Source organism: Rana temporaria, chromosome 7 (assembly GCF_905171775.1).
Source record: "Rana temporaria chromosome 7, aRanTem1.1, whole genome shotgun sequence".
In the NCBI taxonomy this organism is placed as follows: Eukaryota; Metazoa; Chordata; class Amphibia; order Anura; family Ranidae; genus Rana; species Rana temporaria.
The window spans coordinates 114,753,331-114,781,175 of NC_053495.1; the positions used below are offsets into that span (position 1 = coordinate 114,753,331).

Below are 27,845 nucleotides of genomic sequence, written 5' to 3' on the forward strand. Positions count from 1 at the left end.
GGTCCCAAAATAGTGTCAAAAGTGTCTAATGTGTCCGCCGCAATATTGCAGTCATGATAAAAATCGCTGCCACTACTAGTAAAAAAAAAAAAAATAATTATAATAAAAATGACATAAAACCATCCCTTATTTTGTAGACGCTATAACTTTTGAGCAAACCAATGACTATACGCTTATTGCGTTTTTTTATACCAAAAATATGTAGGAGAATACTTATCGGCCTAAACTGAGGAAACATTTTTTTTTAGATTTTTGGGGATATTTATTGTAAAAAAAGGAAAAAATTTGAATATTGTATTTTTTTTTTCAAAATGTATGCTCTTCTTTTGTTTATAGTACAAAAATAAAAAACGTAGAGGTGATCAAATACCACCTAAAGAAAGCTCTATTTGTGGGGAAAAAAATTTGCTTGGGTGCAACGTTGCACGACCGCGCAATTGTCAGTTAAAGCCGGGGCTAAAGTGGTTAAAATAATAGAAATAAAAAAAAAATTCAATAAATAAATAAATAAATAATAAATAAATAAAATTAAGTAAAGTGCAGTTATTTTGCAACTCTGTTTCAATTTTGTTTGTGATTTAGTATCGAGCCATCGCTTCTCTAAGAACTAGCCTAGAAGGCAAAGACTTGAACTTTCCTTGGGCTACCCATGAACCACTTGACCACAATATACATCAACAAGGCAACTTTTTTACAACTTATTTCCACCAATCAGAGAATGACTAACACCAATGATGGGGCTGCTTTACATAACTCCTGAAAATCTGTTATCTTCAATTCCTGCACATCGGCAAATACAATCACGCAATGAAATGATGTATAGAGGGAGTGACAGCTGTGGTAGGTACTTGCTCAGTCATCACTTCAAGAATTGGCAGATCTGGTAGTCTACAGGGGGAAGCCTAGCAACAACAGGAGGAAAAGAGTAGATAATATACACACTGCTAACCACAGCAGGAGTGTGTGGAATGCGGACCATTGGATGCCATGCAAAAAAGCGGCTTACATAGTACTAAGTTGCACATTTTAAATGCAAGTGGTTCATTTTTAATGTGATTTTATAAAAATAAAAAAGGGTTTTATACTATGTATTTTTTTTTCTACTTCTCGTCAGATATACAAACGGAGGAAAATGCGCAATTAATGATGGGGCAAGTATAGTAGTAAATATTGTGTCCATTTGGAGATTTGTTTACCATGAGGATCCCATTTAAGCGATTTTACCTTTCCTAATAGGAAAGATAGATGATCTTCTGAGTGTGGTCTCAGTTTGAGGTGGAGGATGTGGTCGCTAACACTGAAGTGCGTTGATTTAAATAAAGATTGGCACCTGAATGTAGCACTATTTTTGGGAGGATTCTGAATTACACATATTGTCTAAGAGGAACACATATTTGATATTAAATGATATGTAACAATGTATAAATATTACACTCCAGTCTTATAAGAGCCGGTTCACACTGGGGCGGCACGACTTCGGGGGCGACTCGGCAAGGTTGTCCTGAAGACGACTTCAGAGGCGACATGCAAAATGACTTCTGTATGGAAGTCAATGCAAGTCGCCCCCAAAGTCGTATAAGAACCTTTTTCTAAGTCGGAGCGACTTGCGTCGCTCCTATTAGAACAGTTCTATTGAATAGAATGGGATGCGACTTGTCAGGCGGCTGAGTCGCCTGACGAGTCGCCCCAGTGTGAACCGGCTCTAAGTGGTGGGGAAGATCATTGTACACACATTCAGAGATGGTATAGATACACTATATTACCAAAAGTATTGGGACGCCTGTCTTTACATGCACATGAACTTTAATGGCATCCCAGTCTTATAGGTAGATTCAGGTACCTATGCCTAACCTTGCGGCGGCGTAGCTTAAGGCATTTAAGCTACGCCGCCGTAAGTTAGCTAGGCAAGTACATGATTCACAATGTACTTACCTGCTAAGTTACGGCGGCGTAGCCTAAATCGGCGGGCGTAAGGGCGCCTAATTCAAATATGTTTGAGGGGGGCGTGTTGTATGTTAATGGGGCTTGACCTTACGTTTTTTTACGTTTCTTACGAACTGCGCATGCGCCGGGCGCCTACATTTCCCAGTGTGCATTGCAGCTCAGTACGCCGCACGGGCCTATTGATTTTGACATGGACGTAAATCCCGATTCACGGACGACTTCCGCAAACAACTTAAAAAATTCGAATTTCGACGCGGGAACGGCGGCCATACTTGACATTACTATTCCAATAGGGCCTAGCTCTAACTTTACGTGGCCTATCTCTTACGTAAACGGCGTAAAAGTACTGCGTCGGCCGGGCGTACGTTCGTGAATCGGCGTATCTACTCATTTACATATTCTACGCCGACCGCAATGGAAGCGCCACCTAGCGGCCATCCAAAATATTGCAATTTAAGATAGGACGGCGCAAGCCGTCGTATCTTAGATATGTTTAAGCGTATCTCTGTTTGAGCATACCCTTAAACATAAGTCGGCGTAGATTCTGAGTTAGGTCGGCTTATCTACTGATAAGCCGGCCTAACTCTTACTGATTCTACCTATTAGTCTGTAGAGTTCAAGATTGAGTCAGCCCACAGCTATAACAGCTTCAACTCTTCTGGGAGTCCTGACCTCAACCTGATAGAACACCTTTGGGATGAATTAGAGCAAAGGCCAGGCCTTCTCGTCCACATCATTGCCTGACCTCACAAAAGTGACACATTTCTAAACCTTGTGGACAGCCTTCCTAGAAGAGTTGAAGCTGTTATAGCTGCAAAGAGTGGGCCACCTCAATATTGAACCCTATGGAATAAGACTGCAATGCCATTAAAGTTCATGTGTATGTAAAGACAGACGTCCCAATAGTTTTGGTTGAATTACTAAAGGCAAAGAGACTGTGCACTCTGCAAGCTGTTGCTTTAGATCTTAGTAAATAAAGGAGCTCTGCTGACTTCAATCATCCAATCACGAGCAAGCAAAAATGCATATTTTTTTGTTTTGTTTTTTCCTGGATGTGATTGGGTACCCTTTGTAAAGTAAAGCTTTAGCTCATTTACCAAGCTCTGGAGCAACTGCACCTGCACCGCACAATTCCACTTGCAAAAGTGCTTAGTCTATTTGCCTTGAGTAAATCAACCTCATTGTACAGAGTACACCATTGCTGCTGCATAAGCAATCATTTGTAATGGTCAATCAGACTAAAAATGTTTACAAGTGCAAAATGACTACATATGATATGTGGCCTAAATTTGATTGGACCATCAAGTCTCAGGTATTAAAAAAGGCATCTAGTGTGTTTTTAACACGCAGGACTCATTACTAATTTAATTACAGTAAAACCTTGGATTGTGAACATAATTTGTTCCGAAAACATGCTTATTATTCAAAGCACTTGTATATCAAAGCGAATTTCCCCATAAGAAATAATGGAAACTCCAATGATTCGTTCCACAACCATTTATTCATAAGTCCTTCAGTTTATAGTCCATATAAAAAGATCATAGCAATGTAATAGGTTGTGTAACCAGAAAATGTCCATCTACAAATAGAGGCTTCCATAAGGGGATTAGAAGCAAAATCCAACAGGAGCTACAGAGTATAAAAGAGAAGAGAGGCGCCTCTAAGTGTAGCAATATGTTGCTAAATGTTGTATTTTCATTAAATGTAACCATTTTGCTACACTTAGAGGCTCCTCTCTTCTCTTTTATAATCAGTTGTGACATGACACTACTTGTATATCAAGACATCGCTTGTATATCAAATTAAAATTTATAAAATTTAGATTGTCTTGCAAAACGCTCTCAAACCAAGGTTTTACTGTATTGTTAAAGGATATAAACTGTTTAATGCTTCTGAGCCTCAATAGACTTAATGGGGTACATTAACTGCAGCAGGTAAAGATACTCACTTAACAAAGTCAATTATGTGAGAGGGAAGTGTACAAAATGCACCCTTTTTGCATGCACGTGATTGGTCGATTAAGCCCAGGTTCACACTGGGTACGATTTGAGATGCAATCTCACATGTCAAATCGCATCTCAAATCGGCGGCATTTGCCGGCAATTGTCGGCAATGGCACCATCCTAATCGGTGCGACGCCAGCCGAAATCGGGACTGCCAGCGGGAGTGAAATTGTGCGAGTTCAGCTGAACTCGCACAGCTTCACTCCCGCAGCCCAGTGTGAACCTGGGCTAAAGCAGAGATCCGGCTTAAAAAAAATTATTAAAAGTCAGCAGCTACAAACACTGTAGCTGCTGACTTTTAATAAGGACACTTACCTGTCCAGGGTGCCCGCGATGTCAGCAGCCGAAGCCGATCAGTCGTTCGGGTCTCGGCTGCCCCTCCGCCATCCTCGGTGAGGGAATCAGGAAGTGAAGCATTGCGGCTTCGCTGCCCGATTCCCTACTGCGCATGCACGAGTCGCGTGGCGCTAAGTGAATAGGCGGATGTCTCCTGGGACACACACAAGGTCCCAGAAGACATCGCTCCCCATTTGCCAGGAGGCAGCACCAGGAGGAGAAGAAAGAAGACTGCCGCGGACAAAGAAGTGGCAGATTAGGAGATCTGCCCAGTAACAGCCACTTCTGGTAAGTATAAAAAAAAAAAAATACATTTCAATTTTTTTGTAGCTTTTTTTGGCTATTTTTTTTTAAAGGGTGGACCTCCGCTTATAGTGAATACAGCTACCTTCTTTATAAAGATCAGTGAACATTCACTTAAAAAAGTGTATAAATGCCTATAAGGCCTTTAGGAGAATTGCACAGTATTTATATTGGCTATGGCTCCAGAATAGGGAAGGAGAAAGAGTGTCAGGGTCTGTGCCAGAATAGAAAATAACAGTCAACGTTTTTATTACCAGGCTGTGACAGGGTAACAAACTATGCTTAAAACTTCTCATATATCATCACCGCCACCATCCAGATGGCAAATGAAGATTGTTTTATTGCACACTGTAGTACTTATCCCATCTGTCTTCTAATTCTTCATCACATTTCAAACAAAACCTAAATACAAAGTTTTGATTTGAGTTGGGTTTTAATTCAACTCTATTTTCTTTTAGCTACAACTTGATTAGATTAAAGTTGGCCATACACATGCAGATTTCTTTTGTTTGGACTGTGGGCTTGAACATATCAAATCTAGCAGATTCCTCGATTCACACTAAACAGAGCAGATGGACAAATTTCCCACTGCTAGCCATTATGCCCTGGCTGTCAGAATACCCAAACAATGACTGCGGCGGATTAACCGCAGCCACTGTTCGCTTGACAGTTTTCCACTCGGTAGAAATTTGCTGTGCCAACAGGTATACCCGTAGAAAGAAATTGTAGACGTTTTAGCAGGAAACAGCAAAATTTGATCCAAGTAAGCCCAACTTAAAGTGGAGTTCCACCCAAAAGTGGAACTTCCGCTTTAAGCATTCCTCACCCCCTTACATGTCACATTTGGCATGTCATTTTTTTTGGGGGGGGGGGGGGGGTTTTGGTAGAAGTGGGACTTCCTCCTTCCGCCCAGGAACCGCCTCGGCGACACGTGACATGTCCCAGGAGATCGCCTGTCTACTCATAGAGCGCAACGCGACTTGCGCATGCACAGTGAGTGCCCGGCCGTGAAGCCGAAAGCTGTCATGGCCGGGTGCCCACACTATGAATGTAGGCGCCAGCCGGAGAGGGAGGGAGAGGAGTGGAGCTCCGGGCGGCCACGTTGCTGGACCGTGGAACAGGTAAGTGTCTGTTTATTAAGAGTCAGCAGCTACACTTTTTGTAGCTGCTGACTTTTAATAAACACTGAAAGGCTGGAACTCCACTTTAAGAGACAAGTCTTAAGTCAATTGTGCTTAAATGGGTTGTAAAGGTTTGTGTTTTTTCACCTTAATGCATCCTATACATTAAGGTGAAAAAATACCTTGCAGTGTCCAGCCCCCCAGCCCACGCGTTTTACTTACCTGAGCCCTGAATTTTCATGAGTGCGTCCCCGCCGTCGCTCTCTCCATGGCTGCCCGACTCTTGATTGTATAGATTGATAGCAGCGCAGCCATTGGCTCACACTGCTGTCAATCAAATCCAATGACTCGGGCCCCGGGGCGGGGCCGAGTCATACATTCGGTGGCTATGGATGCCAAATTAATGACTCAGGAGCTTCCCAGAGGGGGTTATCTAATACGGGGAGGAGCCGCGGAGGAGGATCGGGGCCACATTGTGCAAAACGAACTGCACAGTGGAGATAAGTATAACATGTTTGTTAGTTGAAAAAAAAAACACGGAACTTTAGTACCACTTTAATAAAGAATATACATATCTAAAAAGCTGTGCAGATTACAGTGCTGATCTTGAGAATGGCACCACTCTCTTGTTGCTGTTGGTACATGTGTGCTCCTGCTAACTTTCCTACAACCCCTTAAGCCTTGTACACATGACCGAGGAACTCGACGGACGGGCGAAACACATCGTTTTGCCCGTCGAGTTCCTTGTTAGGCTGTCGAGGAACTCGACGTGCCAATTTTCTCCATTCCCGTCGAGGAAAAAGAGAACATGCTCTCTTTTTGGCTCGTCAAGTTCCTCAACAGTTTCCTCGTCGAGAAATGTACACACGACCGGTTGTCTCGGGGGGAAAAAAAAAAACAGCAAGTTTCTTGCTTGTTTTTGCCGAGAAACTCGGTCGTGTGTACGAGGCCTCACATTTTTATTACTTTCATCTCTTTCCAGTATTTTGTAGAATGTCACTGACAGATTTCTTTGTAGGTGATGATGCTGATAAATAAATAAAACTGATACCTGCTCAGGTATTTAGTATTTTTCTGGCAACAGTAAATTATAATAATGTATGTTTTTAGATATATATATATCCTAATTTAAAGAACTAGTGAGACCCAGGCCAAATCCCAGTTTGCATGAACCAGTTCACCCATCTCCAGCGACTAATCTTACTAATATATTCATAAATAAGTTATCATTTGCTTGCAATGCATTCGTGAGAAAAAGCAATGTTACCTTGCAGTTACAGTACCGGAGACAGTGAGAGTTACAATGAGAAATGAGACCAGGATACAGTACACAATGGATTATGAGCTGGCTAACAGCATTACAATGTAATAACAGATGTCAGGGGAAAATGGAGCTACTACATGTTCGAAGCTACTGCTTTAACAATTGTTTAAAACCTCAGGTTTTTGTCCATTGTTTAATGAATGATTAATGAAAAAAATCCATCGTCTGTTAGGACAATTAGATTTTTGAAAGCTCTGCTAAAACAGAAATATAAAATGCTTTTATCATTTAGAAGTGTATAACAGGATATAAGACTTGCATGTACAATGAAATGATGCTGATTGAGGGATAGTCTGCTGCAGTAGGGAGCAAAAATGTAAATGACTGGTGAAAAAAAATGTTAATAAATGTGCTACTCCCTAAAAATGTAAAACGGGTACAGCATACACTGCTGCAATATGGTGGACGGGGACAGAGGGGATAGATTGTAAACAGTAATCAATATCTTGAAGTATCCAATTCGACCAAAAACGTAAGATATGTTTAAAATTATAGCAACTCGACCTAGAGATAGTCTTGCATAAGATGTCCAAATGTATCACAGCTGGTAAGTTTTTCTTCTAAATACATTGCCCTTGCTGGCTGTATTCCAACTGAACAAAAGTGCATTTGACCCTTTGACATCTGAACTGATAGCAAAGTAAGAAAGCTTGCACTAAGCCCCACAGCAGTTATGAATACAAGGTGAAAGCAAAGCGGCATATTTAGAAAGCAACTGCTGATCATTTATCACATGTCAAAAATTTGCTATATTTTTAGGCAAATTCACCATCTGCATTAACCTGTCATATTACTTTCACCACCATTCAGTCCAGAGACCTCCGACTAGCATGAGGAAAAAACATGCATAACACAGTATGTACTTATGGGAAAGGACCCATGTGGGCATGACAAGCTCTAAAACAATTAATTTTAAAGGCTGACAGTAAATACGAGATATAGTTGTTAATGTTAAATACGTAACAGATACTAGAGCATATTTGCTTTTCTACAAATGCAATTAGGTTTCCCGACTATTCAACTTATTGCACTCAGGCCTCGTACACACGGCCGAGGAACTCGACGGGCGAAACACATCTTTTTGCTCGTCGAGTTCCTTGTGAGGCTGTCGAGGAACTCGGCGAGCCAATTTTCTCCATTCCCGTCGAGGAAAAAGAGAACATGCTCTCTTTTTGGCTCGACGAGTTCCTCGACAGTTTCCTCATCGAAAAATGTACACACGATCGGTTTCCTCTGCAAAGAAAACAAACCAGCAAGTTTCTTGCTGATTTTTGCCAAGAAACTCGGTCGTGTGTACGAGGCTTCATTGTGAATTGGATTACAGGGAACTGAAGTTCCAACATAAACTTGTAACAATAGGGTGCTTAACCTGTTGCTGCCCACCTAACACATATGTGTGGCATCAAAAGGGTGCGCTTTAACACCCACACATTGCGTATATGTGTCACTGGGTGGCCAATGTTTCTGTGCTGAACGTGCACTTAATGCATGCTGCCAGCACAGAGTCCAAGTTGTCAAAGACAGCTCTCAGTCACCATCAATGATTGGTAGTTGGCAAGACCAGCCCCCAATCATGTGACCACTGTGACAGCCAATGACAATAGTCCCATGATCACTGATCCTCCCACCCAGGATGATCAGAACCCATTAAAGGGACACCGGGGTGGGTGAGGAGGGGTTAAAAAGCATGTAAACCTGAACAATGGGGTTTGGTCCCTTTTACCTCTGTGAAATTATATCATTAAAATCCTTTTGTTATATATGTTTGATAAGTGCAAAAAATAGCTGTTAAACCTGCTGGATCTTGTCAGCTGATAACTTCCTGTGCTCTCTGCCTGTGCTGCACTCTTATCAATGACATCGTCCCCAGAAATCTTTTAGTTCTACGTACCTCCTGCCTCTATGTTATGGGGACAAGGACAGGGGAGGTATTTTAACCACTTAATGCCTGCCCACCTGCATTGTACTGTGGACGGGCAGCCACTGTAGGCAAAGTGATGTACCGGTACGTCACTGCCTACTTCTGGGTTTAAGGCAGGTGCATGCACGCTCCATGGCCAGCTCCTGCTGTGATTGTACACAGCATCAGCCTGTCAGCAACTCCTGGTCAATGATTCAGCTGGGACGTGCTGATCACCTGTGTACATTCACAGCCGTGAGCTCTGTGTTGAAATTCAACACAGAGCTCTGTACATAGGGAGGGATCTGTCAGTTTCTCATCCCAGCGATGAGAAATTGAGGGTTCATTAGTAAAAAGCATTACCCTGTACACACATTACACATAGTTAGCCACATATTTAACCCCTTGATTTCCCTAGATTGATTTCCCAGGTGAGTGCACTGTGCAATCAGTGTACTCTCAGAACCAAATGGGTGCCGGCAATGCACAAAGCAAAACTTGAAGAGGAGATTTGGACAGCAGCACACCAGAAAAACCTTAAAAAGGTAGCTTTTAATGGTGAAAGGAAAGAAGCACTACAAAGCACAGCAAGCAGTGGGGTATATAACTGACGCGTTTCGCACTAGGGTTCAGTGCTTAGTCATAGCTGAACCCTAGTGCGAAATGTGTCAGCTATATACTCCACTGCTTGCTTTGCTTTGTAGTGCTTCTTTCCTTTTACCATTAAAGGCTACCTTTTTAAGGTTTTTCTGGTGTGCTGCTGTCCATATCTCCTCTTCAAGTTTAACCCCTTTCCAGCCAGTGTCATTAGTACCATTGTATATTTTTAGTAGTCAGTTCTCACCAGAGTCAGTTAGTGTCAGATTGTCCACTGCAATATCACAGTCCAATTATAAGTCATTGATCGCTGCCATCAGTAGTATATATAAAAAAAAATTGCAGTACATATACCATACCATACCTTAAAAAAGGAAGTATGCCACTGGCAGGATCACTCAGTGAAAATAAAGGAAAAAGAAGCTTGAATAAAAAAGAATGCAGCTAAATCTAATGACTGTAAGCTGATAGATATTACAGCTTTGTTATGTGTTTATATAACTTGAATGTTTGAGTCAAGCTTTCTATATGCCTTGAGATTTCTTTTGTTAAGCCTGGATGGAGGAATCTGCACTGATGGGCTATTGTATGCATATAGCCACAGCACCCGCAACTGTATGACTACCCGAACAGTGGCTGCATCTGATAGGACAAAGTCATTGTTTGAGAAATTTGTACTTGGCTCAGTTAATTTTTAAATTGCCGTTTGTCAGGCTTTTTGGGCCATCAAAAGCTTGACCAATGCAGCATTGATTGGCTGAAATGCGAGTTATGTATTGCTTGCTACCTTAGTCCCTGACTTGTAGCAACTCCTCATTATTCCATGAATTGTCCCAGACCACCAGGATAGCTACAAAAGGTGGTGGTATTAAGATAATGTATATTTCTAATGCGTATTGTAAATGTTTTATCAACGCAGTAGGGATGGGTTCCTAAAAGAATCTTAGCATTGTTAACTTTAAATACCTGAGGTTAGGTTTAGGAGAATTATAATAATAGAACACTTCCATAAATCTGAGTAAATAAATTATATAAAATATGGTAAAAAATCACTAATCCAAAATTGTTTGGTATACTAAGAGTTTACCAGCCCACAGAGGATGGATGTGGTTTTCAAAAACACAATCAGATTAGAGAATATTTGTTTATTCTGAATTATAATTTCCCACTCAAACCTCACTGACTCCATGTAGCAAACACGGATTTTCTATTTTGGCAACATAAGTGATATTAAATAATATTTCTCACCCAACATTTGAGGGTTTGTAGAGAATTACAAAGATTTTGCATAGACAATATTTTTTTGTTATACACTTTCTAAGCTGTAGACAGGAGTGTTGGCATTCACATAAATATCACAACATGACCACTGTTACTATAGAGCTCTATTATTAATATGAGAAATCCTTAAAAATAATCATTGCCCCTTTGAACGTTCCCTGTGATATGGAAACATTATCTAAGGAATATTGCTGTGGCTATCTATTATCCCTCGTCTATATTTAACCCTCCTTTTGTTCCTACTTGGCTCAAATTACTGGAAGTGCTAAATATAAAAAGGACCCGAGAGTAGAACACTTTATTCATTATATTTCCTCTGTTTATTAGGCAAATCCAAAGCTACACACGCTTCAATTTGGGGTTTATTTAAAGTCAGTAGATTTAAATAGCTTTTAATAGTTTACTCTCATGACACAGAGGATATTTACCTATCTGTAACCATTTTATATTTGGACTTTAGTAAACATTTGGGATCAGAGTACTATTCTTCAAGAAAACCTGTTGCCACCAGTTTCAATTTAAAAACATGGGTGCTCCCCTAACTACCTTTCTCTGAACGCAATTTTTATTAAAACATTCATTGGTGATAATGTATAGACTGAGTCCATTTAGCATAGACCACTTAGCTTAAAAAAAAAACTAAAATTTTTGGATTTTTTTAACACATCAGATAGGCGAATCAAGTAGTTAATAAAAATACGATGTTGACATTGTGTGGTGATATGGGCTTAAGTATTATTTAGCATTACTATATATTTATTTTGAATGCTTTTTATTTCAAAATATATTTACTGCACAGTAGTACCACATTATGCCTATTCACTAAGATAATGGATGCACAATAGGGTCGTTTTAGTAAAGCAGTAGAGGCTGTTCACTTTGCAAAGCAAATGACAGTAAATAATGTAACGCTGTGTTCACCTTGGAAACCCATTTATGAAATTGAACAGACAGGATTTTAGCTAGCACGTGATTGGACAAATTAGTGAACATTCACTTTGCTAAATGCAGTCTCGATTCCTTTGGTAAATCATCCCCATTCAGTCATCTGGCAGAAAACAACATTTCATTGTATTGCTCCGATTTAAGGTAACATTTGATTGGCTGCCAAACATTGTATTTATCAATGAAGACAGAATATGATAAATATGTCACTATTTCTAATTTGTTAGTTCCAAGCACAACACAAGAATATTGACCTTGTTCACTGAAGCCATATCCTATGCTGGAAAATGAATGTTATTGGTAGCATATTCCTTTAACAAATATTTCCTTAATTTAATATATATATCAGTGGTTCAGTGTTAGAATAAGCATTCCCAGATATACAATATGTGCGTTATCAACTTTTTAAGGGTACCAGGATAGACTACAGCCTATAGTAATCTTGCAAAAAGCATTCTGAACTATATATCAGGCAAAAAACAACGTCAATAACTGTTTTATAAAGATGTGTATTTTACTGCATTACCGTGACTGATGCAGTCTATACTTTATTCATGCGTTCCTTCAAAGATTATTTACAAACATATTTATTTTCTATTTTGCCAGATATCAATATTATAAAATGCAGATGTTTGAAAAGCAAACTGAATCCCGTCTTTCAAAAGTATATACAAGCAGAAGTTTAATTCAGCACTTTGCTGTTCAAAGTTAAAATTTTTCGAAGTAAGGTAACCCTATTATTGTACATGTCCTCACTGGAATTCTAATACCACTTCTCTAAACAAGAAAAGGTGCAAATTACATGTACACTGCCCAGGCAGTAAATATTCAAAGCAGGACCAGGAAAATCCAACATCTATAGACAGAACTATGGCCAATTTTTTAAAGTTAGGCCTCGTACACACGACCGAGAAACTCGTCGTAAATGAAACATTGTTTTCCTCGACGAGTTTCTTGTCAGGCTTGTGGAGAAACTTGACAAGCTATCTTTGCGTACACACTGTCAAGACCAAATCTCCTCGTTCTCAAACGCGGTGACGTACAACACATACGACGGCAGGGGAAGTTCGATTCCACTGGCACAACCCTTGGGGCTGCTTTTGCTAATCTCATGTTACTGCGTGTTAAGTAAAAGTTTGCTAAGAGACGATTTGCACTTTTCAGTCTGTTACAGCATGACAAATGTGCTATCTCCATTACAAACTCTACTTTTACTGAAGGTGCGCTCCCATCTCATACTTTATTCTGAGCATGCGCGGGTTTCTAAGCATACACACAAATGTGTTTCTCGTCGAAAACCAGCCCGACGAGGAACACGACAAGGAAATTGAGACTCCCGTCGAGGAAAAAGAGAACTTGTTCCTCGACAGTTTTCTCGATGAAAAACATACACACAACCGTTTTCCTCTGCAAAAAAGCTCTGCCACCAAGTTTCTTGATGGATTCTGTCGAGCAAAACGGTCGTGTGTACGAGGCCTTAGGCCATAAATGGGTCAAAATTTCTAAATCATTTTTTTTTCGAAAATCTTATCTAGGAATTTTCGTTTGTATTTCACACCATTAGTGGGCTGCAGCAACAGTCGATTTTTGTGCGGCCATTGAATTTTAATAATTGGAAATGTTGGAATTTTTTTTGAAAAACTAATGATTTTCTAAAAAAAAGAATTGCACATGTGCAAGAAAATAAAATTCTCGGAAAGAAAAGAACATTTCCAGACACGAAAATTCTTTTCTGTGGCAACATGAGGTGAAATTGAAGGCTTGGTTGGTCTCATTTGGTCTCATTTCAAAATTAATGGTGGCACCATCGAATCACAAATTTTCTGATTTTCAAATGAAAATTCTTTCGAAAGGCCAGCCTAACTGAAAAGTTGGTGATGTATTATTAAGGGCATGATGTATCAAAGTAAGAGAAAACTTGAGATCAGCACATACTATGACTTACATAGATGTTTTAAATCAAAACTCATAGCTATTACAAAGGTCTTCGTACCCTAAGACAAGTAGCTGGAAAAATTGTTACTGCTGTTTTGTAGTAACTGGCAGGAAAGTTGTACAATTCAGTTGTTTGTACAATAGGCCCACTGCTGTGTCTGCTGTGTGCGATCAGTTATTGAAAGAACAGACCTAAACGTTCCTTTCATCAAGCCCGTTAGAGACATTTCCTGCTTTTCTAACTTAAAAAAAACCAAGACACTTCTAGCTGTCTAATTATATGTGACTTGTTAGCCTAAATAATTAAACATCCTTTCAGCACTGCCGTGGAAAGTCCTGACCCTCTGGGTCAGTCATGTGTATTTTCAATAACTCGAATGAGTTTTTAAGTTAACTCCACAAGATTGTGCTGTGCAGAAGTTTAGATATTGCTGAAACCAAATCAGTAAGGTTCATTGACGTCGTACTTTATGTTGAATTGGCAAATACACATTCTCTGACCCCATAATAATTTACCGGGCACAGTGTGCGCTTGTTTGATGCAACCAAAGTAAATTCACTCTTTGAACCTCAGTCCAAGAAGTAAAAAAGTCAATTGATAAAAATAATAACCACTTATCCGCTGCTCTCTGTGGCTTTCCAAAATATTTTCCTAACATGACATTTATGCCTCATTTTCCTCTAGAAGTCTGTAAACTATAGAACTATATGCAACGCTTCATTTAGGGAGAAAATTGGGGCATTATATGTAAATGAAAAAAAAAATGACTGAAATCCAAAGGGAACTTAAAACAGTATCATACATACAATATATTTAACTGTATAGGCAGTTGTGTATAAACATTTGATTATATGACTATATTAACACAACTATTCTGTTTGTCACTGAGTAAGATTATATTATGCCTGTGTTATTCAATAGGCCAAAAATGTAATAGTATTAAGGAAATATAAGCTAAAGATAAGTAATTCGCTTTGTGTGCCCTCATCAAAAGACAGGGGAATAGATTTCGCACTCTGCTTTGGGGCTTCATGCCAGGGGTATGAATTACAAAAGTGAATGTTCTCCTAAATAAATGGAGCTATGGTCATTTTGATTACCAAGTCTTGTGCAGGGGAATTTCAAAAACAAAAAAACTGTCTGAAAAAACATATGATTGGATGACTAAAGTAAGCACAGCTTCCCCAGTTAAGACAACATCTATGTAACCCCCCCGGCAAACTACCTACAGCTTCATACCTAGTAAATAAAGTGGCTTTCTGCCTACCTTCTACTATACTGCACGAGGCATCATGTGCACATTTCAACATTTATTTAAAGTACCATTTCAGGTAATGCTGTACCCATACTAAGCTCTGTAATATTACCTCTTCACCATCAAGGATTGTCTTACCTTTAGCTCTCTGAAGAATATGCTACTCCTTGCCCATTCAACAATGGAAAACAACGTTTGGTCAGCCATTTTGCACATTAGTCCAAAGGTGTTAAGTTTATCATGTTTGCTCCTGTTGGCCTGTTCCTGCTGCAAATATGACATTATCTTGCTTTGGACTTGAGGTTCATCTGGCTCACATTTCAAGAGTTCCACTATAAGGTGCGGGATGTTTGAGGGGGAACTGGACTGATAACTGTCCATATAAGAGTATCCCATGAGAGATTCTGGAGAACTGGTGTAGGGATCCGGGTACTCCGATTTGATAGCTCGACTTTGGAAGTGACCATAGGCTTGATAACTCTGCAGGCTGCCATGTGGTGGCATAGCCATGCTAATGGGTGAAGTTACAAAGGGGCTTCTGTCATAGTCTGTTGGGGGAAGGGCAGTATGGTTTAGAGGTAGACCCTTGGATGCAGAATGGATATTTTGGATAGCTGATGAAATAGTGAGATCGGTGGGAATGGCTTGGATGACCTGACTCATAGCTTCTAGTTTGAATCCATTTGCTCGAATTAAAGCTTTTTTCTGTTGTTTAAGAGCTCGGTCCCTTTTATACATTGGCCCAAATTTGTTTCTTCCTCCCCGCATCCGGTCTGCTCTCACAGCTATAAAGCAAATAAAATAAAATAGTCAGACACATTTTGAAAATATCCTTAATTCACCTCACTACAAAAAAGGCCTGCTGGCTATCATAAGAATAAAGCTTTATATTTGCAATTTACTTTATCTAATTTGTGATAAAAGAATGTACATTAATGTAGCTACAACTATACTGTTTACAGTGGTTCCTTTATTCTCATGATGGCCTAATGTTTTACTATACATGGAAAATCAAAGAAATAGCATGCAAACCCAACCTACCATGTTTGTTTCAGACAAATTTATGTATTGTATACTTAAACAGAGAGCTAGCCTTTTTTATTCTCTACTGGAATGTAGGTACTATATTACACAATATGTAAGTTATAGGGTGCAGGGGGATTCCTCATTTTAATGTTTGTTACAAAAAAATGGATTACTAATTAGAGTTGATTTACTAAAGAGGTAGGCAGACCACTAATCCCAGAGTGTTTTTACTTTAAATACCCAACCATGTTCAGGGGGGAATTAAAAATATAGGAAATGTCCTTGCATGTGATTGGATGGTTGAAGTAAACAGCTGAAGTAAAAAGCTACCGTAGTAAATGAACTGCATCAAAACATGGCTGCTTTAGGCCCTCAATAAGGCATAGTGTCAATAAAAAAAGTAGCATAATGAACCCCTTGAAAGAAATGCTACAGCTATATAAAAAAAAAATCTACTACATATATATGCTTTTTGGGGTACATAGAAACAGTATATCTAGTACAACTGCTCTAAGGATGAAGTCAAAATCTACCATTTGTCACAGAAGTTTCAATTGAAATCCATTCCTAGATACACGTCAAGATATTTCTGCTTTCAAAAATGAAACTATAATTTTGTCAGCTCGTCACTTTCGTAAAAAGGGTGGAAAAAAAGAAAAGCAATTTATTTTAACAAAAGCTTGTGAAAAGCAAAAGTCTTCAGTTTTAGGAATAATTAAACAGAAGTGTGGTTCAGCTGCAGCCAGGGGGGGGATTTTAATGGGGATTAGCACAGCGGTGAGTTTCACTGCAGTGCAACTTTAATGGGATAGCGAGTGACACTGACTGAGCCTACCTTGGCCAGTGGCTCTTATGCAAAGGAGTGATTACAGCACCATTAAAAATGCATGGGGATCTCAGATACACATCCAGCATAAAGACTTCTGCAATTAATGAATCTGAGTAATTTATAGGCTACAATTTAAGTTTAATGGGTCTATTAGCAAAGTATACACTGTGGTGTCATTACATGGAGTATGAGTTATGGACAAAGGCTACATTAAAGTAGATGTACAACTTATTACAAGAATCAAAAAATATTATGCTACTTATATCAACCAATAATATAGTTATACTGGCATATATGTGTATACATGTTATCATATTATTTATATCAAGCAATTATATGGTTATACTGGCATATATGTGTATACATGTATATGTGTGTGTATATATCACGTAAAAAAATCTGTCTATAAATATATATATATATATATATATATATATATATATATATGCGTATATAAATAAATATATATATATATATATATATATATATATATATATATATATATAAAATATATTATACATATAATACATATATATATATTTTTTTTTTATAGACAGATGCAGATTTTTTTAAGTGATATATGTTAGGATTATGACAAACTGTAAAACAGTACATCAGAAATGTTATTTTTTCTTAGTAATTCTGAAATTCTTTCAATAATTAGATACAGAGAAAGTTTTTTTGGGGGTAGAAAAGAAAGTCCTCGAAAAAAAAAAAATGTTCTTCTCACATTTCCCTGTCTGCTGGGTTTATTTTTCTTTTTAGCCATTTTATATACTATACTTTCCACATCTGGAAACCTATAAAAGTGTCTTTTTTTAAGAGAAAAGAAAGTTTGACGTCCCATATGAAAAGATCAGTTGCAGGGTGATAATCAAAAAATGTATTTGTGGTTTGGTTGACCTTGGTGACCTTTCGCTCAAAACCTCTTTTTTGTCCTTGAAATTGCCGACTTCAGTGGATAAGAGGGTATTAACAACACCGTTTGTATTGCTCTGCATTTTCACTTATTATCACAGGAACTAAAGCCAATCTTTACATATTGTAAGCTGCTTGTAATTCCTCAGTTTGGCTTCAACAATCCCTAGCTTCATAACTAAAACCAAATCTGCCCCATGCAAGACCCTTGTGCTGTATCACTATTTACATTTCCACATTTACTTTTTAAATTGCAGCTGCTATTGCTGAGTAATCAGCAGTGGGGAAAAAAGCAATTTTTTGGGGGGTTGATTTACTAAAACTGGAGAGTGCAAAATCTGGTGCAGCTCTGCATAGAAACCAACCAGCTTCCAGGTTTTATTGTCAAAGCTTAATTAAACAAGCTGAATTTAAAAGTTGATTGGCTACCATGCAAAGCTGCACCAGTTTTAGTAAATCAACCCATTTTTTCCTTACTACTTTCTACTTAGATCTCTGACACCTTGAAAGGAAGCCATCGGTTGGGATTCTCTGCACTGCTCTGTGTACAGAAATTGTAGATAATTATTCTACATTTCTAAAGCCGTAGTGCATTTTTTATTGCATTGTTACATTATTTTGGTCACTTACAGATCGGTGCACACATAAATATCCAAGCACGCATTTGTTTGTGAGCGATTACCAAATGGAAAACAATAGAGATCATACCAGTAGAAATGATTGGCATTAATTCCTAATATTTACAGCAAAGCCCCGCTACATTATTTGTTTCGTATAGCAAATAAAATGCACATTGATAAGCACTGCAGTACTTTTCAATAAAAGATCACCCTGTGACACTGCAAAGGCCTCATCTGAGTTGCAGTATCCTAGGGAATGGAAGTAAGCTTTATAGAATGCAGACTTCAGTGTAATACATTGGAGCATTGTCAACATTGAGATCAAATAAAGTTCCAACTCAAAGCTGAAAAATGTATTTATAATGATTGTTGATCTATTGTTATACAACTTTTGCATTGAAACATAGGAGGATCTTTTTAATCTTTAACTACATAAATACAATCATTTATAAGTATATGTATAGGTTTTATCACTGCTTGCTTACCTTCTAACTTCATCCCCACAGTGAGACATTTCTGGAAGCGGCAGTAAGGACACCTCTTCCTCTGAGTCTTATCAATCTGACAGGTCTGGTTTTCGATGCAAGTATATCTCTTATTGTTCTGAACCGTCCGTTTGAAAAAGCCCTTGAGGTATATAAGAGAAGAAAAGTTATCACTGGATATGTGCGAAAGACACAAAATTCTTCATCTTGCCCTATGATTGAGAGGAAGAACTTTTCAACTTTTTTACCACAGGTGACCAAACCTTTGCACTGCATTAACTAAGACCCTTGTACATAATGGGGCTGATTTACTAAAGGAGTACAAACAGTTCACCAAACCTATTGAATCCCATAAATACATTTTTGTTATTAATTTACCTTGCACATTATTGGGTGGTTACACAACATCCCTATATCCACTAAGCTAATTAACATTCACGTGATTATTGGCTTTGCCCAATGCATAGCCTATACTTCTTTGGTAAATCAACACCCAATAAAAAAAATCAAAAAATCATATCTTATTTGTACATTTAAACACATTATTCATGGCTTATTTCAACAGAAAGATGTCCTTGTGCAACTGACTATTAGTTTTCTGTTAAACAGCCTGAATATATTTTGCAATAGTCTTTTGAAAATAGTAGGCACTTAGCCTGCAGTAACACAATTAACATTGAATTTTGACTATCGTACAAAGTAAAAGAGGGGTGACATTTAGAAACAGTAATTTGAAATTCCCCTTTCATGTACTACTGATTGTTAGTTTTCTATTATACATCTCTGAATATGTTTTGCAATAGGGTAAAATAGGGCAGGCACTTAGGCCACAGTGTGTGATTTTAGGAATAAGCCTGCAATAGCACGGGTAGCATTTCATTTTGACCACAGTACAAAGTAAAGACGGGGTGACATTCTGAAATGGGCATTTTTACAATTCTTCTTTAAACATGTCACAGCCTCTACCCACTCAGATAAGGTGAAATGTTAATATGTTATCTGTTTCAAATTCTGAACTGCCATTGTCAATTCAAAACGACCACTTTAGCATCCTTACCCTAAACCTTCATGGTTTAATGATGACAGTTATTACATATTTGTATCTTAGTATCCAGTATAAAATATCAACCTTGATTAAAATCCCTTTACTCAAGTATTTTAAAATGTATTTACGCCAATAGAAGTTTTTTTACAGTTGCCCGGCTAAACTGTATTGCACTGCTAACCTGAAAATGTTTAAATTGCTGCAAACATTCTTCAGTATGAAAGTGATAGATTTGTGCATGTAGTAGTGACATATTTAGCTAATGCTACACTGAAAGACCAGACAAGCAAGTATACGAGGCTTTAACTCTGGATTCCAAATGTAATTTGTGCCTGAGACTTGTTTTATTTTATAATTCTCGTTATAAACTTAACAACTCTTTGTGCTTCTTATTGATATATGCAATCCAGATACAGGATGGACAAAGTAATATAGGCTTTAGGGACCAGTCAGGTCAATCCATGAGTCAATAAATACTTTTACAGAGCTAGAAAGCCTATTGACAATGGTAGAAAAAGTAGGCCCCAAATAGAATCCTAGGATTTGTTATGTCTTTTTATAGTGACTGTATAAACCTGATAACTATACATACTACATATAAGGTTACATACAAGAACAGTTTTGTCTGCTTCTAATGCACAAGCACAACTATATCTGATGAAACTTTGCAAGTTCTTTACTTAGAACCCTAAATATCATCCTTTCAGGGTTTTTTGCACATATACTGTACTGCACTATTGTGACATAACCGCATTGCAAAATAAAATGCAAACTGTACAAATAAAGAATATATATATATATATATATATATATATATATATATATATATATATATATATATATATATATATATATATATATATATATATATATATATATATATATATATATATATATTTTTGCAGCTTTACATCATACAGTATAAATAGATAAATAATAATAATAATAATAATAATAATAATAAAAAAAAAAAGTATATATATATATATATATATATATATATATATATATATATATATATATATGTTAATGTCAGATATATCCACATACACAGCTGTGTAAGTTTACATGACCTCTAAGTAGAACCATGTAATCAATAGTAGTGCAGTTAAACAGTAATGAGTAATGCATGCAGCATATACTGACAATCTTAAATACGCACCTTGCAACTCTCGCAGGTCAGCAGTCCATAATGATATCCAGATACTTTGTCCCCGCAGACTGGACACATCTCCTCCAGGTCCTCATCATAGGAGTAACCCATCATTTTATACTGTGACACTGAGTAAAAATAAGAACAAAGCTTAAAAATAAAATGAATGTTTTTGTAGGTAACAAAAGCTTACACTTAATAACACCATTATGTTTTATAATAGCAGACAAATCTAGAACGTAGTGCTGGTTTTAAAACAAAGTACTTTTTATACTAGACATAAGAAATGCTGCAAAAGAGAACAGTTTTAGGTGAGCTTACAATGAGACTAAAATTGTACAGCTGGTTTGTAAAAGTTAAAGATTATAGACAGATGTTCCACTATGACTTCATTTTTTCCAATATGAACCTGTCAACAAAAAGACAATAGCTGTGTTGTAGAGCAGGATGAAATGATATAGAAAGTTTCAATTTTTTAGGTCCATGCTGATGTTGTGGGGTACAGCCCAATAACATCAGGGGCACCTTTTATTTAAATCTCCAACATATATCCATAAAACAGCCTATCAGCTGAAGGAAGATGTACAGAACCGGATCTCTCTCTACACTGCTCTATCTCTAGACATAGTTCACAGTTATCTCGTGTGTCAGCACCATAGTGAATGCATGATTACATTGTAACATTAATCTGGATATAAATGGCCTTGGAGAAAAATGTTAGTTTGTCTAATTATTGAATTACTGCATGTCTCTGCATTCTTTCGAAAGTGACAGATTTGCTTGAAATACCATGCATATACCCTTCAATACATTAGACAGCATAATGTTATGTATGCCCTAGTGTTAAATAAAAGGCAGCTCAAAAATCTTCCAAAAAAAATAAAAAAACATTTAGTTTGGGTCTAACAAAGATCATTACTTCTTATCTCAGGGAAGCTATTCGTTAATCAGCATGTTGTGGAACTATAAGTCCCAGCCTATCCTGTCGATCTCTGTTTTGTGGCAGGACTTGCTCAGGACAGAACCATACCCTATGGAGGGATAGGATGCCTATACCTGATTTGGGGACTTACGTACTTGTGAATGCTCTGAGGTTCATAAATTAGAAATGATACTTCTAGCTGCAACTCAGTCTAGCTTTTAACTGTAATTTTAAAACAGGCTGCAGCCGGGCCACTAAATTATCCTTATCCTCTAATAAAATCTGCAGTCATAATATTGATCATTCCAAAGCCGACTCTTGGGAAAAAAGTAACATCCCTCTAAAACTGTAAACATGACTCCCACAGTTATATACTGCAGATTTTCAATTCTGAGATTATATATATATATATATACAAAGTTACATACTCCATATACTATATATAAATTTATTGTGTCCATAAATATATTTAAATAGGCTTTATAAATATTAAAATGTCTTTCTATAAGGAGACAGAATCATGAACAATTTAAAAATGTATTGCAAAATCATCTATTTGCACCAAGAAACGTAACAGACAGGTATATAACCACAATTCAAGAGAAATTATTGGATTTAAGTCTATGTGAAAATTATTTAGCAAAGTTTTCCAGTTATTAAATCAATAAATCCATAATATATATATATATATATATATATATATATATATATATATATATATATATATATATATATACATACACACACACATACACACACACACATATATATATATATATAATATTTTGCATTCAGCGTAATTTAGAAAATCACATATTTTTATGTGTTCCTCAAATACATTGGCTTTCTTATTAAATATCTCTTCTTATACTGTAAATTAATAATATTTTACTATCAATTGATGTGAATTAGAAAAATTATCCAAAAGCCTTTGGTCCTAATACACACCAAAAAAAAATGCTGACCCTATATAAAATCACTTTAAATAACCAGTCAGGTTTAGAATTAAAAAAAAATGTATTTCCTCTAAACCTAACTGGGTATTTAAGGTGAACCGAGTTGAGGGTGCAGATTTTTTAATAGGTAAATCAACTGTCTCTCCTCTGTTAGAACAAATGCTCAAATTGTGTTAATAAATAATACACCCTAAATACCACCTTTTACCATTGCAAAATACATTTAGAAAGAAGTATTTTCAGTGTCTATAACAAATTCTCAAGATATTACTGTGAGCTTCATTTTCAGAACACATATTTGAATTGAATGGCATCAATAAATTTATACAGACAGTCCATATTGCATGAACCCATTGCACAACAAATGCCACCTATTCAGAGACACTGACTAGATTGTAAGCTCCTGGTGCCTACAAAATTGCTTTAAAAAATTGAAAAAACCTTATTTAGCTGCAGATAAGAATTAGGAAACATTGTATAAATGTACACACTAGTACATTACAGCATTGTTTACTATCCATACATTATAAACTCATTGTGTTTCTGTGTATACATCTGAAAAGTGCAATTATAAGTACATGACGGTAAAGCTAGAACACCGGTTGCTAGTTTATCAGTTAAAACAACCAATCTATTTTTGTTTTTACTTGACTTCATGGTGAAAGTCTGCATGAACATAACTTCAAAAAAAGGATAAATAACAGATTTTCATATAAATACTAAAAATAACAAAATAAACACTCTGCAAAAAATACAAGTCATTTATCAAACAGAACCAAAAATGATCAAGCTTAGCAAAAATGGAAAACAAAATAAAAAAAAACTAGCAGCTCTATCATTATAAATAGTTTTTGAGTTGTACAACCTGCATGCACTGTATTGCCTATGTTGTATCAGTTTAACAAGTCAGCTTGAATTAGGCAGAAATGTGAGCTCCAATTAGTTTCATACAGAAACCTTGCTATTCTACTGTCTGCCCAGTCGCCTCCAGTTACAGCTTGGAGATTCCTAAATTTCAGCGTTTTAGTGTTTTCAAATCAAACATTTCTTAGGAAAATGTGTCTACTATTCATGTGAATTGCTCAGTATATTTACATTTCTAAAAAAAAAAAAATATTTAGGTGTTAGCTGCTTATTCTATTAAATAAAATGTGAAAGAAAGAAGAATTCAAATAAATAAAATAAATATTAATATAATAGAAAGAACTATAGACTGCGTGTCAAATAATCTCTACTAAATTAGAATATAAAAATCAGTACTAAGTAGGACTGAGATCATGTTTACTAAGCAATAATATAGAAATTTCTAAGTAACAATATAATAAACTTGAATATAATTTATTTAATGCACTTACAATTTATTTTCACTAAGTAAATTGCAAGTACACTAAGAAAATGATATTCTTACTTGGTATATTTTTATCTTGTATTATATTTTTACTATATATATCTATGGATATTTATCTATAGATCTATCTATAGATCTATAGATATATCTATATCTATATATATATATATATATATATATATATATATATATATATATATATATATATATATATATATATATATATATATATAATATTTTTATATATATATATATATATATATATATATATATATATATATATATATATATATATATTATTTCTAAACTTTAGTTCAAACCAAAGCTTTAAGCTTGCACATATTTATATATATCTATATATCTATCTATATAGATAGATAGATGTATATATTTATCTATATCTATATAGATAGATAGATAGATAGATAGATAGATAGATAGATAGATAGATAGATAGATAGATAGATAGATATCCATAGATAAATAGAGATATCTATCTATATATCTATCTATCTATGTAAATATATATATATATATATATATATATATATATATATATATATATATATATATATATATATATATATATATATATATATATATATAGGCATACCCCACTTTTAAGTACACATTAGGGTTTATTTACTAAAGCTGGAAATGCAAAATCAGGCTCACTTCTGCATAAAAACCAATGATCTTCCAGGTTTTATTACCAGGCTTAATTGAACAGGCTGGGGTTAGAATCTCATTGGTTTCTATGCAGAAGGGAGCCTGATTTTGCGCTTTGCAACTTTAATAATTAAACCCCAATGTGTACTTAAAAGTGGGGTATGCCTGTGTATATATAGATAGATAGATCTATTTATCTATGGATATCTATCTATATATCTATCTATATAGATATAGATAGATAGATATCTATCTATATCTATCTATCTATCTATCTATCTATCTATCTATCTATCTATATATATATATATATATATATATATATATATATATATATATATATATATATATATATAAATCTGAATATAAACCTGTATATGTGCAAGCTTTAAGCTTCGGTTTGAACTAAAGTTTAGAACTGGGCTTTGAATTTGATATAAAAACTACAACTAATCAAACGGATATACTTTAACTGGACATATTTAATAGCGTCAGTATCAAAACGAATCATATTAATGCTTCCTGCAATAAACTGCATTGAAAAAAATAGTGAAATTAGAGGAATATCACAACCACCTATCCATTAGCTCTCTGTTTCCTTACGCTACAAGTGCCTATTGGATAGTCTGTATGTATATCTATTCTCTCATTATGCTCATTATCACCAACACTAATGAGTCCAATAAAGCGCTGTGTAACTGTCCCTGTCAATATCTGTACCATGTATACAGTGTATCCTAGAACAACTGCATGACAGAGGATGACCCCTGTGTGATCATCTTCCCTAATTCCCTGTCACAGTCCTATACTGGGATATCCTGTATACTCATTGTCACATACTTCTATGTAGGAAGTGGGGAAGGGGAAATTGACACAATATTATTTTATATAGAGTACTACATGTGCAACTTGTCATCCGCTTATCTATCTGAGCTTGGGCACATGTATGTCATATAGACACACACACACACCATCTGTCCATCTGTCTGTGTGTGTATGGGCATGTGTATATATAATATAATATCTATCTATCTATCTATCTATCTATCTATCTATCTATCTATCTATATAGAGATAGATAGATAGATAGATAGATAGATAGATAGATAGATAGATAGATAGATAGATAGATAGATAGAGATAGATACATGTGTGTGTGTGTATATATATATATATCCTTATCTGTGTGGATAGATAGACAGACAGATAGATAGATAGATAGATAGATAGATAGATAGATAGATAGATAGATAGATAGATAGATAGATAGATAGATAGATAGATGTCCAGATCTATAAGCATACAACTTTTGGCACCCCTCCTTAGGATCAGCTCCTTTACCAGACATTTGTTATTTGTAGGGTCCTAACTTGGAATTCTGTGATAAATGTTTAATAATGAAGCTGATTTACTAAAGAAGTTGAGATTCTTCACTTAAAAAAAAAAAAAAGTATGACTTTTCACTTTATTTATATGTCAGTACCTGATCACTTTGAATACCCAATCATGATGCTTTTCACATACATGGATAATGGAAGGGAATAGTCACACCATTTTTACTTTAGTGAAGACTCACAACTTCTTTAGCAAATTAGGCTGCAGTGTGTAAATAAGCGCACATGAGATGATCCTCATAACTACTGATGATGGGAGGCAAATGTGTGGCCAAGAACTGTACTTGGAAAAAGCCTCTGCAGCCTATAGGCACAGACCTACTATATACTATACACTATTTTATATATATATACACATTGGAAAAACTATATAATAGATAGATAGATAGATAGATAGATAGATAGATAGATAGATAGATAGATACAGACAGATAGATAGATAGATAGATAGACACAGACAGATAGATAGATAGATAGATAGATAGATAGATAGATAGATAGATAGATAGATAGATAGATAGACAGAGACAGATAGATAGACAGAGACAGATAGATAGATAGATAGATAGATAGATAGATAGACAGACAGACAGATATATATATACACACATATATATGGATAGATAGATAGATAGATAGATAGATAGATAGATAGATAGATAGATAGATAGATGTAGTTAGATAGATAGAATTGTTCTCCCCATACTCGGAACGTCTATCGCCACTACAAAGCCTCAATAACAGAAGTACATGATGCCATTTTCTGGCTCCTGGTGGGATTTCTGCCCTGTCCATTCCCTTCCCCTCTGTGATAAGTTGGGGCCCCTGTGCAGAGATCGGAGGGCCACTTACCTTGCATGTTGTCCGGCATGTGTCCGTGCTCCCCGTGTGACCGGGACAGTCCTAAAGCTTCGGACTCCACCTTGGGCAGCATGCCGGGGAGTGGGCAGGAGACACCCGCACACAGGGAGACACAGGGTGCGCTGTGATGTCAGCAGAGGTGAGTGACTAAGTGCCGCCTGCCGGGAATGACATGTGCCGCCTGCCGGACTAGTGTCTGTGGACGGGCGGCATTGAGGTGGGTAGGTAGGTAGGTGGGGGGGGGGGCAGGTTTGTCACATACACAAGCACTCAGTATAGTTGTGTGTGGCTCAGGTGCGCTGACAAGTGTGTAGAAGGAAAGGAATGGACAGCCCGTACCTCCTGGCTCCCCTCCCAAGCTCGGTGTGATCCAGCCGGCCAGGCTGAGCTCTGTCTTCTCTCATCTCTGTCACTCTGTCAAGCGCTGGGGGCTGGATCGCCTCTGCCGCGTCTCCTCCAATCAGGGCCACCTCCTGTAGCCACGCCTCCCTCGCTCTGTTGTGTCTCCGTAAGTTGTGAAGTTGGTGCTTTTCTCCGTCTATCCAGATAGGAGATCGCCAGCTAAGAGTACGGGGGGAGGAGCCTGGGGCTCACTACTCTTCATATCACCCAGTCTCATGTATGTGGAGGGACCTGATAGAGGATCAGCACTTATGTCGCTGCTTTCACTTTAC

The 27,845-nt window shown here is 36.7% G+C and overlaps 1 protein-coding gene across 3 annotated transcripts in view; it reads right to left on the reverse strand.

Annotated features, from left to right (window-relative positions):
- The window catches only part of NR5A2 (nuclear receptor subfamily 5 group A member 2), a 163,560-nt gene that overhangs the window by 88,668 nt on the left and 47,047 nt on the right, over nucleotides 1-27,845 (reverse strand). The window contains exons 1-4 of one of the 3 annotated variants that reach the window (XM_040359863.1): nucleotides 27,511-27,602; nucleotides 21,031-21,149; nucleotides 18,824-18,965; nucleotides 15,084-15,730 (exon numbers count right to left, since the gene is read on the reverse strand). In XM_040359863.1, coding sequence (XP_040215797.1) covers nucleotides 15,084-15,730; nucleotides 18,824-18,965; nucleotides 21,031-21,135 — 894 coding nt within the window. In that variant the 5' untranslated portion in view covers nucleotides 21,136-21,149; nucleotides 27,511-27,602. Of the gene's footprint in view, nucleotides 1-15,083; nucleotides 15,731-18,823; nucleotides 18,966-21,030; nucleotides 21,150-27,162; nucleotides 27,603-27,845 lie in introns of those variants that run through there. The other 2 variants (XM_040359861.1, XM_040359862.1) reach the window with 2 other exon arrangements.